At 41.2% G+C, this 18,469-nt stretch overlaps 1 protein-coding gene across 6 annotated transcripts in view; it reads left to right on the top strand.

Annotated features, from left to right (window-relative positions):
* LOC129721836 (uncharacterized) overlaps positions 1 to 18,049 on the top strand; it is a 185,793-nt gene extending 167,744 nt beyond the window's left edge. For all 6 annotated transcript variants that reach the window (XM_055674878.1, XM_055674879.1, XM_055674883.1 and 3 more), the window contains 2 exons: positions 15,495 to 15,680; positions 15,742 to 18,049. In XM_055674878.1, coding sequence (XP_055530853.1) covers positions 15,495 to 15,680; positions 15,742 to 17,650 — 2,095 coding nt within the window. In that variant the 3' untranslated portion in view covers positions 17,651 to 18,049. The remainder of the gene's footprint in view (positions 1 to 15,494; positions 15,681 to 15,741) is intronic.
* Positions 18,050 to 18,469: the final 420 nt, after the last annotated feature.

The raw sequence follows: 18,469 nt of genomic DNA, 5'->3' as shown, positions 1-18,469 counted from the left end.
TTGTTCGGCAGGCATGAATTGTCGTGGGAATAGAGAATTAATTTTAAAGAAAGCAAGATTTTTAGCTTGAAACTAAGTCAGCTCTAGAATGGCGTTCAGTGGTCAAGAACTATTTAACGGCTCTACTGATAAATGCAGGTTTTCTGACAAGCGATTGTGTTTTTAGGTCCAGCCTTCCGGTTATTTGTTACCTAAAATCTTCCCCTTTTGTCGGGAATCTTTGTGTATTTCATGCGTTATTGAGCAAATACTCGAGAAGTTTTAAAAATTTCAGGAATTAAAAAATCAACGACACAAGAAGGTAGAATTAGTCAACATTCAGTAATGGCCAACGGGAAACTTTAGTGTAGGAAGTCAACTTTTGAATTGCAGTGCAGGTAGCCGATATTCTTCTATGTGACGGACGCTATCTCATTCAGCCTACCTTGATGTACTTAACATGTTCAAGCCCTTTTATATTATTATAATTTTTGATATTTTCGGCGTTTCGACATTCGACAATATTTTTGACATTTTTGGCATTTTCGAGTATTTGACATTCATAATGTCAATTAAATTGGAAAATACAAAATAATTTTTATTATTGTTAACTTTGACAAACATTTTTGATATATTTTTTTTTCTATGTTTTCGAATTTTCGATATTTTTACCGTATCTGACAATTTTGTATTATTGACATAAGAAACTGGGAGCAATATGCCCGCGTTAAGAAGAATGTATCATTACGTGTCAGTTAATGCAGAATGTAATTTAAAGAACACGTTAAAACATTTTTTTACCGAACATGCCCGTCTGAAGCATAAAAATCTATAAAATACGTCAAGATCGTGAAATTTAAAAAGGTCTTCGAAATTTTGGTTTTCCTTTCCGTTCGAGGTAAAATGCGCCTATGTATGTACAAAACGCTCCATAACAACAGGTCAGAATTCGCCGCAACAAAGCGCATGCGCGAATGTGTTGTTATGCGCTGTGCAACAAGATCGACAGTCATTTTTATTAGTGCCACTTTTAATTGCTATTAAATTGATGCTAACATACAACGTTCAACGTTTCGAAAAAAATTGTTCTATTCGCATGAATGTAAAAATTATTTTCGCAAAGTTTTATAGCAATATCTTAAGTAACAAGTTGCATAAAATGCAGAAAAATAGACTCCAAATGTATTTTCCAATTTCCGTAGGATCCGTGCAACATAGGAAAGAAATATAATCGACACGTGTCAATAATGTAAAATAGAAACGTTTGACTACTAAATTAATTTAAAAAAGTATGTATCGAAGTGGCGCGTTTTGCCCCGGCTGGGTATTTTGTACACAGTTCCCCTATACATCATCATGTTCCGTGGGATCCTTCCTTTTTTGAAAAAAGTTTCCTTTTTCGTCGATAACTTCTATTTTCTTTTAATAATGGCTATGTCTTTGCATTTAAAAAATAATGTATGTCTCGGCAAATGATTGCACTTTGATTTCAAGCTTGATAATTTTATCGTATTCTCGAGCCAATTCAATTAGAAAACCCCTTATCACCCCGAGATATTATGAGTAAATCTTGAATTACAGCATATTTTAGAAGCAAAGTCAATTTTTTATAGTTCTAAGAAATTTTTTTATCTATATTTATCATATCTTCGAACAATTTATAATAATGAGAAATACAGAATAGAAATTTCTTTTTGAAAAAAATAATCAAGGAATCAAAAAAATGTCAAATTTGAGCGGCCGTATCACCAGATATGTTGAATTTGGATTCAAAAACTTAAATTACGTTTTGAAGTAGAATACTTCTCTCAGGAAGTTCGGCTACATAGGGATGTGAAATGAAAATCTAAAACCGAAAAAGGTGAAAAATATGTCCAATTTCAAATGCTAATAAATCGGTTAGTATTCGATGGATTTCCTTCGTTCTTGCAGCAATAGATTGGAAAATCGTCTAAGATTCTTCCCAAATGAAGATAATTGTAATTTTATTATTCAAACTATTGTACTATTGAAAATAGTCAAGCTGTGTCAAAACGAAAAATTCGACCTCTGATTGGTCGTTATATGAATGCTTCCCAAGCACGGTCGACAGAATCATATACCTTGCAATTGAAAACTCGCTATTTGGCTCATATAAGAGCCTGTTTTAGCCGAAGCCACTCATAATAGTTCTACACAGCGACAACAGCAGTCATCCCTTAGCAGCAGCAGTGGCAGTGCAGTGGATACCAGCGATAGCGGATAGCACACTAGTTGCAGCGGATCTCAGCATCGAAAGCAGCTGGTCCAGCTGATGCAGGGGCAGCGTTACCACAACTGTGACATGGCTACGGACAGCGTAGCAGTTGCAGCGGGTATATCTGACCATGAGGCATTTATGCAATAATTGAATGAAAATTGTAATTGCAGCAATTGGCCTTTTTCAAGGCTACTTTGGAAGAGCATAATAAATGGTTTTTATTAACTGCAAATGAGGTTTGACGCTGCTGCAAATGCACAGCAGTGTGATGTTTATTACGATTTGTTGATACTTCCGATTCCAAAATGACTGACACGCAAGCAGCCGGGTTATCTTTCTTGTAAAAGTATGCTACTTCAACCTTGCGGTCGTGGCTTTGCACACAACCCTCCTGTGATTTTTTTTTTTTGTAGACGAGTCTATTTTGACTTCGAATTTGACAATTTCATCGTGTTCCTGCGAAAAATTTACATGAAAATTCACCTATGACGCCTCTTACGAGCAAAACTCGAATTACAGTATTTTTAAGAAATAAACAAAAATATATTTGGCAGCACTACCGCCGATTTTTTCTGTTTCTGTTTTTTCTATTTGTTCTCTGCAAAATTAAAGTATCCGTTTGTTCCTAGACATTATGCAATTAGAACCATAATTAAACGAAAATAAATCGAACATCAAGTAAGTCTATGTCGTTTTCTTTAGTTTTGATTTCATTCTGACAAACATTCTCCCATTTATCAGAAGGCCGATGTACGGTAGAAGAGAGCAGTAGAGTCATATAAGCATTAGTTTCGACAGATATAGTAACGTATCTTTTTTTTTTTCAACTCATAACTTTATGTTTATATCGTATGATGTTTTGACGCTGAGCTACGTTTATCTGATAGTTAGAGGCGTAAATTCAAAATCTAGCAATGCACCCATGGGAAAGGTGGTCAGGGTTATTTCAGTTATTTCTTATCAGTTTCTCGAGTTTTTGGCACCAATCCTTTATTTTTTAGTGCTAGATATAACCAAAACATAAAACCTTTAATGCCGACCACACGGTTATAACAACCTATCAACATAAGCAATATACATGTGTCATGACTAGTTGGTTCAGGTTCATTGTAGTCATCAAAATTTCATATTAGCTTCATCATAGGGCCAAATGTATTCAACAGGCCGATTTGCTTGCTTCAGAATGATCGCGGAATTTTAACTGAGATATATTCTCCATATCAAGTGTAAAGTAATAAATTTTATCTTGGCTTCATTTCTCAATGACAACGTTATATTTTGACAGTGTCGTGATACAGAAATGTGTGAGTTTTATTTCTGTAATGATAAATAATTATTGTCATTCAAATCGTTTTCGTGCGTGTAAAAACACATACCGTGGAATATTTATGGTGAAACCGGCCACGAATTTTATCGTAATTACTACGCGTCGAATCTCCCAGATGGTCTCGAGGTACGATGCTGGCCTAACAAGCTAGTCGTCGTAGGTTCGAGTCTCGGCTCGGGAGAGACTGTTAGTGTCAGTAGGATCGTAGCGCTAGCCCCGCAATTGTCCTGTACACTAAACAGTCGGCTGCGAAGTCTGTGTATAAATAAACAGAAGGTCAAGTTCCGAATCGGAATGTAGCATCAAGGCTTTGCTTTACTACGCGTCGCCATAAATCTGTTAAAAATGAATATTCAATTGAAATTTGATTCGTCTGAACTCCTGAGGTGGTGTTGGAACAAATGCCATGATTTGTTATATTTTGTTAAATGTATAGCTTAATCTATCCTTAGAATTTCGAAACCACCTTGTGGTATCGATAATATTGTAAAATAAAAAGCTGATTTGGGATTTGGGATTGGGATTTAGATTCATAATTTTACTTTTTTTCCATTCAAGACGACATTTTGTTTTTGGATAAACTCTTGAACGCACTGATTTTGGTCACTATTGGGTTATCATCGGGAATCGACTCAACTGTTATCATATTTTCTGGAAAAAAATTAAAATTGATACTTTTGTATGGAAAAACATGGAAAAAATATCAAGTTGTTTTTGTCCCATATCGGAAGTACCCGCATTACAGTCCCACTGCATAGTGGTGCAAACTGCAAACATATAATTTTGCTCCAGATAAGTGTATATCGGATTATTTTAGGTATATAGAAATATGTCATTTAATTAACTAGACTAGTGTTGTTATTCTGTAGTACAATCTACGTTGCCAATGATACTGCCGGTTGCTGGTTGAATTTATATGTGATGGGACAAAATATGCGAGTACTTTCGAAATGTACCCGCATATTTTGTCCCATTTTGTCTTTTTTTCAAGTTATATAACGTAAAATCAGTTCCATCCATGATTTTTTGTTCTCAACGATAAACTTGTGGTGCCATGAAACTGTTATGGTTATTAGTTCTGGATGTAATTGCTGGAAATCCGAAAATTCACGGATAATATTAAATCGCCGTTTTCTCAACATGTTTTTTTTTCTCAACATGTTGTTTTTTATTATGAGACAGTTATCCGGGTACCAGCAGTGTAGCTAGACGCTGTTTAACTGGAAACTAGATCGACCAGCAGCAAACAGAACTGCGGCTAGACGCAGCGTTGTAGGCGATGAATTCGAATATAAATGTTTGTATGATTTTCGCTTCAACCTCCGCTCAAACGATCGCAACCGGACTGAACCACCAGAAGAGGCCAGCGGACTGCACTGCACAGCATCGCTCATCATGTCCGGACATGTGTGCTGGTAGCATTTGCTTGTAATGTGTTGTTTACATGCTTGCAGAGTATGTGAAGAAAAAACAAACTTGCCGGTGTCACTGTTATGAAATACCAGTGACACTTTTTACGCCAAAAATTATATAATTGATCAGCGCCCCAAAATTATATAATAAAGTTGATATTTTTTCGCGGCTCAGCAAAAACTTGACTGATAGTGGTAAAACTATAGTAGTCCTATATGAACCACGCTTTCGTGTCTTGGATACCACCCGTCTGGCTGGCCCGGCAAACCCAAGTAACACACGTTGGTATAGAATAGTTGACGTTACCTATTCCATGACATCTCTATCACCAGAAAAGCGCAAAACATGAAGGCTAATAGAACAATGGTAATAGGCAATGCGCAAATCTGTTGCTATGACAACTGTTAACCAGCGCATGCGCAAATGTGTTGTGTCAGCGCAGTGCAACTAGATCGACAATAGCTTTTATCAGTGGCAGTTTTAATTGATTATTTATTAAATTTAATTGATGACAAAAAATAATTTTCAACCTTTCAAAAAGAGTTGTTTCTTTTGCTTGAATATTAAAATTGTTTTCGCATAGTTTCAACGTTATCTGGATATAAAATCTAACAAAACTAGAAAACGTTGTTAGATATACAATAACAAAAAACTGGAGTAATATTGGTAACACTGCAAGCGTTTTGTTTATCTTTTGATGGCACTTTTTGACCCGCTTCGAATAAATATAGAAATCGTTCAATTCAAATATTAATTTGATCAAGTATTTTTAAGTTGAGTGTTGAATGCTACGACTGTTGTACTAAGGAAAAACATTTTACAGGTACGTAATGTTGTTATTAGATGGTGTTATGTCTTACGAAAAGACCAAGTGATAGTGATTGTTATTCTCGAACTTATGTTATTAAAAACATCTCCAAAACCAGAAAAAAATGGGCTTGTTTTCGAAATGCGGTTGTATTACTGATGAAAAACAACTTCAAACACAATATAATAATACAAGTTTTTAATTGCGCTTGTAGTACACTTTTATGACTACTTTCGTTGTAATCTATTTTCTAACATGTTTTGTGTGTTTCTTGGGGAACTTCATCCGCACATTTTCTCGTTATTTAAATAATTTTAAACATTCTGAATTGATTCCACATAGGGTAAATATGAATGAAACGAAGAATTTAAAATGATGTCTGGGGTCGATTTTTGACTTCTGTACAACATCTTGATTTCGGATATACCTATATCAGGTGGTGTTTTGCCACTTTTGGTTGTTTTCCGGAAATAGAAAGTCGCCATCTTGGTTTTCACAATGGCATTTGGAGTAAATTCCTAGCCTCTGGGCGTCATTCTGGTCATTCTGGCTTGTTTTCCAGACACCGGAAGTTGCCTTTTTAAAATTCAAAATTGTTTCTGTGGTAAATTTTTTGGCATGTGTGCATCATTATATAGTGGAAATACCTATATTGGGCTGTTTTCCAGTCACCACAGGTCGTCATCTTGGATTTAAAAATGAAAGTTGGAGTCAATTTCTGGCTTCTGGGATTTATTTTCGTTCCAGAAACCTTGGGTCGTATTCGGCCATTTTCGACTGTTTTCCAGAAACCAGAAGTTTCCGTCTTGGGTTTATAAATTGCACCTGGAGTCGATTTTTGGCTTCTGTGCGTTTCAGTATGGGCTTTTTTCCGGAAAAATCAGTTGAAATATCTGTTCCGTTAGTATGTTTTTTTTTTGTAAGATTTGGACGCCTACAATATCGCACGCTTAGCCTTGGGGCTTATAGCGGTCTCGATCAACTAGATTAGTTGAGAGAATTCGTTATCGATATTGTTTTTGGTACATTTTCTATGTGTAGGATAAGTACAACGATACACCGTGCCCCAGTGCTGAGTCGAGAAAATTTCCAGCTCGAAAAGACACTCGACTCGATCGGGAATCGATCCCGGTATCATAACCGTGTGGGAGAGCTAGCCGACCGACATCGCTAGCCACAGAGCCACGGGGACCCCTGCAACCATTGGATTTAGACCCCTGCAACCATTGTTTTGATATTTTGCGGTATTGTATGGAAACCCCCCCCCCCCTCATTTACTAGAATGAGGAGGAGTGTCAAATCATAATAGAAACATTTCTTACCCCCAAAATCCCCTACATGCTAAACTTGGTTTTTTATTTACTTTTTTTTTTTTAATTTATTAAGTTAGTCTAAGTTTATCAGTTACAAAATTTTGTCAGTTTCCTATATCTAGATGAAAATTTAACGCAGCTAAATCTATCACTTCGGCATCACACGCATTAATAAAACTAATATATTCAATGAACTTTTTAAGAATATCTACTCTTCGCCTTTTATTTATACCTGGTAAAGCAGGCCTTAGTAACTCATCGAAGTCGAGTCGTCTCCATCCTCCTACAATATCTGTTATCCTCCGCTGCAGGACCATCCAAGCTGGACCGACTCGAGCACATGCACAGAATTTGTGATAAAGTGTTTCAGCAGTATTGTTGTCACAATATGTGCAGTTCTCATTCTCTACTCGTTGCATTACGAAGAGCAGTTTGCGTTGTTCTATTTTTTCGTTTACGAGTAAGTAAAGTTGCGTCCGCTGCACCGAATTTATCTGTCTCGTTGAAATATTTTGCCACGTGAGTGCCAGTTCCCTGCTGGATTTTTGCGTTCCACTCTTGGCACTTCAGTCTGTTGGATGAAATGCTGGTGGATTTGATCGGTGGAGGGGTTTTGTTGAACTTGGTTGGGGAGTTGGGGCAGATTTGAAAGGATAATTTTAAGGTCGGGGAAATCAATTGGGACTGCAGGGCGAGGATTTGCTTGGGCAAGAAGGGATCTATAAAAAGGAATGGAATTGATCTCTCGTAAATGCCGGTTGATTGCGAGCGACTTACATTTAAGCGCCGGTAATTGTAGCTTAAGCCCTCCATGTTCCTTGTTACGCGCCAACTCATGCCGCGCCATGGGAATGTACCCATTGTTGATGTGAGTTTTGCCGTATGCACACATAACGGAGGTAACACTGATGCGAGGTACCATATTCTGGAGGGACCGAATGTGTTGAGCACTATGATCTTTTGATGCAGGGTCAACGTACGCAGAGAGTGCAACCACATTAATTGCGTAAACTTTCTTACTGCGGTGTCCCAGTTCAACGTTGTCATTAGTCGTATAGAGTTTGCAAACACAACCCCCAGAATTTTGACTGTATCGGCTGTTTGCAGCCACTGTGTGTTGAGTTGGTTACCTTCATAGAATCCAACATTAATGGCAACCGTCTTCCGCAGGTTCAATTTTGCACCAGCAGCTATCTCAAAACGAGCAAATAAATCATTCATCTCATTGATCTGATTGATCGATGTGACGATCACACTAATATCATCCGCATATGCCACCAGTAGATCGTCCCCACACACTCGTTCCAGTCTGCACACCAGTGGATGAAGATAAAGGACAAAGAGGTGCATAGACAACGGGTCCCCCTGTCGCACCGAGCGCTGGATTTCGAACGAACGGGAGAGATGTCCGTTGATCAGCAATCGAGAGGTGGATCGGCTAGCGATGAGCGAGAGTAGAGCGATGAGATCCCGATTGAAACCGAGCGTACGCATGGTCTCGAAAAGAATGAGTGCCGCACCCGATCGAACGCGTGATCGAGATCGAAACTAATAAGTTTCTCGGCGCGACGGTGATGTCGAAGATTTGCAATCCGATCTTTCAGTGCGAGAGTGGCTTGAAAGATGTTGCGTTCTGTGTTCGAGCATTTCTGTCCGTCGCTCAAGATGCGATGTTCTCCCATTACTCGCTCCAGCCTAGTTTTAATTATTCTGGAGAAAAGTTTAAGGGCTATTCCCACGGCTTCCGTTCCGGGACCGGGCCGTGTCCGGGACATTTCATGCATTCACACTGCGCCGTGCTTGAACCGTGCCTGCGCTGCGCTCTGGCTACGAAATGTTGATGTGTGTATGTAAAAGAACGTCTTCTTCTTTTTTTTATACCGCAGTTCACTCCGCGCGAAATATGTCACTACAACATACACGCATCCACCCGAGTGCCTTCCGTGCACTCTCCGGCCAACACAAAGTATCGTCGGCAACGATAGTTTTTCTCTCGCACGGCGGCAGCACGACGGCAACTCAGCGCTGCCACGGTCTGGGCACGGCGCGTCGGTGTGAATACGTTCATAAAGGGCTATTCCCACTGCTTCCGTTCCGGGACCGGGCCGGGACCGGGCCGTGGCTGTTTCGCGTGTCTTCCGGGCTCGTTTGAGATTGATTGCATGCGTTCTTATGAACGCATTCACACCGACGCGCCGTGCCCAGACCGGGGCAGCGTTGAGTTGCCGTCGTGCTGCCGCAGTGCGAGAGAAAAACTATCGTTGCCGACGATACTTTGTGTTGGCCGGAGAGTGCACGGAAGGCACTCGGGTGGATGCGTGTATGTTGCAGTGACATATTTCGCGCGGAGTGAGCTGCGGTATGAAAAGAAGAGAAAGACGTTCTTTCACATACACACATCAACATTTCTCAGCCAGAGCGCAGCGCGGGCACGGTTCAAGCACGGCGCAGTGTGAATGCATGAAATGTCCCGGACGAGCCCGGTCCCGGCCCGGTCCCTGAACGGAAGCAGTGGGAATAGCCCTTAAGAACGCATGCAATCAATCTAAAACAAGCCCGGACGACACACGGATCAGCCACGGCCTGGTCCCGGAACGGAAGCAGTGGTAATAGCCCTTTAGTCACTGTTAAGCAGCGAGATTAGACGGTATGATCGAGCTGTTTGATCACCTCCTCTCTTATTAACCAGTACTATTATACCTTCAACAAATGATGGTGGTAGATTTCCGCTCAGTGCCTCGTTAAGCAGAAGATTTAATTCTCGGTGGATGACATCGAACATTCGGTGGTAAAATTCCTTTGGTATACCATCACAGCCGGGTGATTTCCGAGGTGCGCTCGCTTTTATTGCAGACCATATTTCTGCAGTCGTGATTTCGCTCGTACAGGCTTCATTCGATGGGTCGTTGGGTGGAATTATATTCTCGCAAGTGAAGTCGTTTTCGTTCTCTTCTCCTGCCTCTTCGGAATAGAGAGTCGAAAAGTAGTTCACCATGTGTTCTTCGATCTCTCGTGGGTCAGTTTTTAATTCGCCCTGCTCGGTCTGCAGCTGTGTGATGACGGTTTTCTTCCTTCGTTTCTCCCCCAGCTGGTATATGGAAACGGGCTCACCTGCCATGTACGTCTCATTAATCCGCATAAACGTGTTCACCGTACAGATGCTGATATTCTCTGTGAAATTGCTCAAAAACAGTCCGAGATTTCCACTTGAAGAAGCTTTTAATCTTTGGTTTCACAAACGAGAGCCACCATTCGATCCAGGAACCATAGTTTCTTCGTTGCCGGGTCCAATACTGCCACTTGAACTGGAATTCCGTAACGTTTTCGTCGGTTAGAAGGTGTGGTCGAAGGGCCCAAAACCCACGACCATGTTCTTGTCCTAGATGAGGGAGGCATAGTCGGAGCGTCAATGCTTTATGATCGGTATATGAGCAGACGTGAGCATGCGTTGTCCGTAGATGATCGCGTAGACCAGTGCTAACGTATATTCGATCAAGGCGCGAGCGTGCGTTCCGACAGACGTACGTGAAACCTGGATCGCGCGGATACAGTGTCTCCCATATATCGTGAATCTGCTGTTGTTGAATAGCTGCCTTGAGTGCGGGACTCGTATTTGGGCTACTCGAATCACATGCTCGAAGCACGCAATTGAAATCGCCGACCAGAACAACATGTGTGGTGCGATGTCGCAGGTAATATGGAAGTGTTTCATTGAAGAAATTCTCTCGATAGGCACGTTGCGTAGAGCCAGAGGGAGCGTAAACGTTGCAGATAGTCGTGTCTTGTACTCGGAGAGCAAGTAGTCGGCTATCCAAGCTTCTCTCAATGTGAGTGACTTAGATGTGTTGCTTCAGTGCAATAGCTGTTCCTCTTCTCGAATGGTCAATATTGAAGAAAACGACGTAACCCGGCAAGGAGAGCTGTTCGTTCTCTACTTCTTGAAGACACACGATGTCGAGGCTTTGGCTGTTGATGAAGGTTCGGAGCGCGTTCTGTTTCGTGGGACTCGTGATTGTAGCGATGTTTATCGAAGCGATGTTGTACGACGTGAGAGCCATTTATAGGATGTATTCTTCCTCCATACCCTCTTCGTCGTTATCGCCATCCTGGCGTGGCTTTTTACCAATCGGTCGTGTTCGGTTTCGTCTACTGTTCGTGGAAGTGGATGACTCATCTGTTTCGTTCCCGTTGTTAGTTTTGCTCTGCGATCGCAGCACGTTTGGTTTTTTAAAGAGGCTCTCCGAATCCGACCACACGACAGCTTGCAGTGGTGATAGGAAAGACGTTGACGAGTTTGATGCTCTTGTTGTTTGAGAGCGTGTGGACACAGCACTGGCTGCACACTGGGTGCTCGTTTGTGTTTTCGGGCCTGAAGATTCACTCTGACTCGAAGACTTCGGTAGTTCGGGAAACGCATCAGATGACAACGGTGGTGGCGCAGAAGATTTTTGACCGACAGGTTTTTTATCTTGTTGCTTCGCACCAGCTGATTTTTGAGGTTGTTGACCGGTCGTTGACCTGCCGGTCTGTCCAGTTTGTTTAGTCACATTTGCGTAGCTCTTCTGGAATAGCAGCTTTTTGTTCTGGACGCATGATATGCCAGTATGCGCTTGCTCCTCACAATGTCGGCATGATTGTGTTTTCCCTTTGTATGTGATGAACGCTTGTTCTCCGTCGATGCAACTCCATGAGTCGATATTGCGCTTAACTAGCATACGAACGAACCATACGCTGAGCGGTATTCCTTCGCACTCGTCACTCGCGCCCCACATTAACTCGCCAATCGATATCACTTCCCCATAACCCTTCAGGAAATGGACAACCCTCTCTTCTGACACATCTTCAGGAAGGTCGTGAACTCTAACCTCGACACTACCATCTTCCAATGTAATGCGAAGCTTGATTTTCTTCCCTTCGCATTTTACTTCGTGTTTCCCGTTATGTTCGTCGACAATCTTTTGCGCGAGCGCCAAATCACTGACCCTAACGAACGCACATGCCTCGCCTCTATGGCATTGGAGTCGTTTTATCTCTTCCCTCTTCAGTCCAAGAATAGTACGACAGAAACTGTAAAGTTTTTCGACCGTGGGCTTGACGGTAAACTGCGAATAATCAATTTTAATCGTATTCTCTCGCCTCATCGCGGAAACAAGCAACACGCGACGCGGCACGGTGCGATTGAAACTTCTATAGTAGGTGCTTGACTTATGATAAGCGCAATCGAAAAAACTTCTGTACGTCTCAGAAGCTGAGCGATAACTATTTACTTGATTAGTTCCCAAGTTATGCAGAAATTTGTGTTTTATTTGAATGGAAAACTTATCTTCTAGAAGAGGGAGGGGTGTCGAACCACCATGAAAATATTTTTTTGCCACCAGAAACCTTCATTTGCCAAATTTGGTTCCATTTGCTCGATTAGTTCTCGAGTTATGCAGAAATTAGTTTTTCATTTGTATGGGAGCTTTCACTTTTATAAAAGGGAGAGGTATCGATCTACCACAGAATGTCTTACTCCCGTGAACCATCATACGCCTAATTTGGTTTCATTCGCTAGATCTCGAGTTATACGGGTATTTTTGTTTCGTTTGTATTGGTGCCGTCCCTTTCAGAGTAGAGAAGGGTGTCAAACAAACTATGAAATATTTTTTGCTTCTTAAAATAACCAAATGCTAATTTTGGTTCCATTTGCTTGAGTAGTTCCCAAGTTATGGAGAAATTTGTGTTTTATTTGTATGGGAGACCTCCCTCCCAGAAGAGGGAGGGGTGTCGAACCACCAAGAAAATAATTGTTGCTCCCAAAAACCTCCACAGGCAAAATTTAGTTTCATTTGTTGATTAATTCTAGAGTTATGTACAAATTTGTGTTTCATTTGTATGAGAGCCCTTCCTTTCAAAGGAGGAAAGAATCTCAAACTAAAATCATAAGAACCTTTCCCGGCCCCAAAAACCATTACATACAAATTTTCGCGCCGATCGGTTTAGTCATTTCCAAGTCTATGTAGATCAGACAGACAGACAGGCAAAACTCCATTTTTATATGTATAGATTTACCAGAAAAGTTACCTTTAACACTGTTTCGAACATGAATAACAATTCTAGTTGCCGTAATTTTCACCATTCAATGGAAAGCTGAGTACTAAGCGTTCAGTTATTGTTTTCAGCATAAGAAATTTTAATGTAGAGACCATCCGATGCTTCGGTTAAACTTGAGGTGTTTTCGCTTGAAGATTGCGTAAGATTTCGTCGGTTCAAGGAGTCCTGGTCCTGGTTTTGCAACAGCCTTGACAAGTATGTCATCGGATAGTAATACGTTTCCAGATCTCTTTTTGTCCGTAGCTGGGAAATTTGAGATTTCATTTAAAATGCTTATCAGTTTCTCTCTGATAACTTACAACGGCGGATCATCCTCATCAGGAGTATACAGCTTATTCCACGATTTCCGTATGTCGCAAGCAAGGTTTTGTACTGTTTTTAATCTAGCCTGTGTCTCTGAATGGGTACTTACCCCACGGTTTCCCTCAATAAATCCGGAACAACGGAAAATTTTGAAATGTTCCCTGCTGTCCCAAAACTATGATAAATTTGTGATCTTTTAAAAAAGGTTGGATTAAATTTGGTTTAGATCATGCGGAATGGCAGGTAAAAGAATTTTCCTTTTTTTTGCTCTGGAGGGGTCAGACACGCAAATGTTAATAAAATACACTAAGGTCTCTTTTTACGCGAGTTTTTACACGACTTTTTTACGCGGATTCCGGAATTCACGCGGTTTTTTTACGCGGATTCCGGAATTTACGAGGAATTTTTTGCGCGGATTTCGGTTTCTTTTCACTCGGATTGCAAAATTAACGCGGGTTTTTTTACGCGGATTCCGGAATTTTCGCGGTTTTTTTACGCAGTTTTTTTTATGCGGCACGTATCCCCCGCGTTACAAGCGACTTGAGTGTAAACCTTTTTTTTTTGATGACCTTAGCTTTTGCAATCGAACTTCTGGAAGTCGTGCCTCAAAGCGGTCAAGTTTAACTCTTTTGACCAATGAAAAATGCATGAGATTTTTGGACCTGAAAATTTCTTTTGATGCCAAATGTCTCCGAAATGAATCGTACACACCAAATTCCCGAAACCAGATTCAGCAATCTTTACTGAAATTCAACAATAAAAAAAACCATGTACTGAAATTTCAGCAATTTGTGTTGCTTTACCGACATTCAGCAATCTCTCCTTTGATTACTGAATATACGGCAATGTACTGTCAAAATGAAAAAAAATGGTGCCTGTTGTCAATATTGTCAATAAAAATTAATCTTGTTTTTCTTCAGTTCAGTGGAGGAAAATGGCGAAAGGACATCGGATTAACGGATCGGACTTGGGCGACACATTACTCGAGGATCAATTTTATCTTTGTGACATGGTTGAAGGTTAATAAATAATTAAATAATAAGCAAAAAATCGACTTCCAACGTGTTTTAAAATCTACACGAAGAATTCCCACTGAACTGATATTTCATTAATTTAACGGACGTTCGCTGGAAATTCAGTAATAGTCCGTCAAACATGAATGACATTTCACATTGCTGAAACATTCAGTAATATTTCATTGCTGAAATGATTACTGAAGTTTCAGCGTGGCAAAATTCAGTAAAAGTTTAATGAATTTCAGTAAAATATATTTAGTGTGTAGAGACCAGGTGTCTGAGAGTTAGGTACAAATTTTTGAGGCAACACCAGATCTCGAAGTTAGATCCATTTTCAAGGCGTTTGGATTAAAAAAAAATCAATTTTATGACAATTTCATAAACTGTTATCTGTACATGTTTTCATCAGTAAAAAAGTAAAAAGTAAAACTTTGAGCACTTTGAGGCTCCACATAGAGATAAAATTTTGCATAGGGACTCTTTTACGAGAAAACGAAAGCTTCGAGCCCTAGCGCTAAATATTTTAATTGAAGTTTTACAGCTTATAGCAGTGGTGCAAAAATTTGACGTTATCGAGGCTGAATTAAAAAACATCTACCGAAAAGCAATTTATCACTGCGGAAGATGCCGCACCGGTGTGTTGAAAGGTTATGGTGTTGAACTATTAGTAAAGGTTAAAGTAACACGAATCAGCTCTTACCATCGCGTAAACACAGTTGTGCTCGCATCAATCACCAGTTTCCAGTTGATACAATTTTCTAATTAGTTTTTAAAAGCTACTCTCACGCTCTCTGCCCAAAGATGCTTGATATGCATCGAAACAGTCACATAAAGTAGCGCTTAGCTAACCGAAAATAATTAGCCTACAATTATCATCATCATCAACTTTCCGTAGAGCCTAGCGTACGCAAACACAAAAGCGTCATCAACCCATCCGGAACTGATTACGATCAATCCATTTACTTTGAATACCTATCTTACGCTCAAATCTTACTCGTTACAGTTTCGTTCAAGAGTTCGTCTCCTGTCCACTGGATGGCGTGAGCCTTCTGCTGGAAGTGCTGCGAGCCGTCCAGCTCAGCCAAAGCATGCCGATGAATGGAACCACCACGATGCCGGCTCCGGGAGCGATGCCAAGAACCAATCAGTCGTACCAACGACGCGCTCTGCTAGATGAGTTAGCGTGTTTGTAAGTTCGACTTAACCAAACGATCTATTTTAATTATATTAATTATTCCCGTCGATTTTAGGCAATGTTTAAGTATCTGTTGCACCAGAAGTCCGGAAGCCGGAGCACGTCTGGGGACCACAGCAATCGGACTTCTACCACTGGCGGCTGCAGCCACAGGTACCGGTATTCGGTCCAGAATAGTTGCGTTGCAACTACTTACAATAGCCTGCGATAAGTCAGCTCTTTGTGACGGAACTCAGCGTAGTCAACAGCAAGGCCACACTGCTGTATCGGAAGCTTTGTCTACACTTCGTCTTCGATGCGCGGAACCGGTTCGATTTAGGCTGCTCGTCGGGATGTTGAACAGTGGAGGGGGATCCGGAGAATTGCAAGCTGTTGGGATGAAATTTATCAACACCTTTTTGGAGAGTGCAGAAAGCGTCCAAGTACGGCTGTACTTACAAGCTGAACTTTTCCAGGCTGGATTGGATCCGGCCCAAATGTGTAAGATAATTTCCTCCACCTCTCCTTGGCTAGAACGTCTGCGAACCGAGGTCAAGCGGTGGGAAGCGATACGGATAGACATTGAACAGCTGCAGTGTCAGGCCCGGTCCGCGGAACAAGTGCGCAGCCGTTTAGTAATACTTGAACGTCGAGTGCAAATTTTGCACGAAGAAAAAACTGTTCTAACCACAATGGAGAGAAGACTGCAGGAGCGTTGTGCAGAATTACAACGAGAAGTACTTAGACTTAAAGGTAATCAAAGCCATGAGGCATCGAGCAGTCTCGATAAGAGGCCAGTTGCTTTACCAAGACAGGTTCCACCGCAACCCAAGAGGAATACCTCCGAAAACGATGATGAAGGTATTAGCAGCTCTGAAACTGGGCAATCATCTACACCAGAACCACCACGAGTCTTTCCGACGAAGGAGGGCTCCGGGTCCAACTCGCACAAATTCAGCATCTCATTGAATCAGGACAATGCTTGTCCCAGCAACGACATTAACAATAACGATGACGATACAAATGCAACCATAGAAGATGTAATCGAAGAGTTGCAAAACATTGTGAATGATGCCGAACGAGAAATTTCCGATCAAAACGAAGTTCTCTTCCATCAGATGAACAACGTAAACGAAAAGTGCATGTACAGTTTGGAGATAAATGCGGAACACGAAATAGTACCTGTAAACCTGTTACCTCACCCACCCCGTAAGTCCCGTTCCCTGGCACATCTTATTTCAACTCCCTCGGACGGAGACGGTTCCGCATACGACCTGATGCTGGCGAACAGTGACACCAAAATAGATTTTTTCGAAGACGAAGCCAAAGATAAAACACCGAGCAAATCATTCGTTGACAGCAGCTTCTACGCTGACGAGACGACCCCAGAAACGGTCGTCCGTCCGGATGTTATCCACACTGCAGCCGATTCGCAGGTTCACCAGAGAAGCCGTGCATCGACCAAAGATTCCAACCGCGCCATACTGAATGTTATTATGGATGCTCGGGACAAAGAGTCTCGAATGACTCGTGCTCAGTCACTGGAACGGGAAGTTTCCCAAAAAATGCCCGCTCAGCAGTTTAACGGCGTATTTTTTATGACCGATATGAATACCGCAGGAAAGTATCCGAAACCGGACATCACCGCTGCTCTGGAGGCGAAGAAAGTAACCAAGAATCTCGACCGCTTGGGTGCTTACGGGGTTGATTCTATGATCGACATCGTCATGACTAACGAGCAGCGGCAGGCGGCCATTAAGGCTGGCCAGGGTTTCCAGAAGGGACGCTCAAATCATCAACATTCGAACGGCGGCACAGTAACCAGTAACGCAACGCCCAACGGTAAAAACACCAATGCAAATAATAATTTCAAACTTCGCTCTCAAACGCACTATCTCGGAAATGGGCCCCTGCTGAGAGAAAATAGTCGCAGCCAGACGAACCTTGGCTCGAAGGTTACGGATCTTCCCTCAGGTCTATACTAGTATTTCAGTATAATTATGCTCCGGGTGAATCATGTTTGCAAAATACAAAGTTTTAACCTACTTCTGTGCAATATTTATTCTTTTAACGTTAAGTATCTTTTTAAATGTACTTAAAATACATGCTCTCCGACTTGAGTGAGTTACTGTTCAACCCCAAGTGCACGCTCGATTTGTATATAATACGTAGTTGCTCACAGAGAAAAAAAGTAAAACTAGACGATAAGTGGTGATGGTACAACACATAGTCTATCTTCGATGGAGGGACTTCCTTTTAGTAGTAGCGAGTTGCGTCAGATATGCTAGTATGACAGAACAGGCAATCATTATGGTTTTAAGACATGATCGTGTAATTTTTTTTATTAGTACAGATGAGATGCCAATAAAGATTATTTTTCGAAACCGGTTTCCTGGATGAATAATTCGAACTCCAAATAAGAAGAATTGTTGAATTCCCCCAAAAAAACTTTTTTCAACTCATTGTTAACAACCGTTTAGTGAGTCGTCAATTTTTCCGTCACCAGCAATCAGTGATGGCAGCAAAAAAGCTACAGAATTATCTCTTTTACATAAGATTATGCAAAAAAGTATATATTCTAACGTTGCTTGTACTCTTATCAAAACAAGATAACGGCCGCACAATGGCGATTCATTCACTAACACCTACCAACAACATCAACGGACCAACACAACTCTTCCTTACTCTATACCAATTATCGCCTATCTAACGCAAACTAGTCCCGGTATGAACTGAAGTGCAGACTGGACTGCTAAACTGCAGTTTCGGAACCGATAAGAACCAACCAGACGTATCGCGGTTAC

The sequence above is a fragment of the Wyeomyia smithii genome, chromosome 2 (genome assembly GCF_029784165.1).
Source record: "Wyeomyia smithii strain HCP4-BCI-WySm-NY-G18 chromosome 2, ASM2978416v1, whole genome shotgun sequence".
Lineage (NCBI taxonomy): Eukaryota > Metazoa > Arthropoda > Insecta > Diptera > Culicidae > Wyeomyia > Wyeomyia smithii.
The sequence above is the reverse complement of the archived record's forward strand: the minus strand, read 5'-3'. Positions and strand labels throughout refer to the sequence as shown.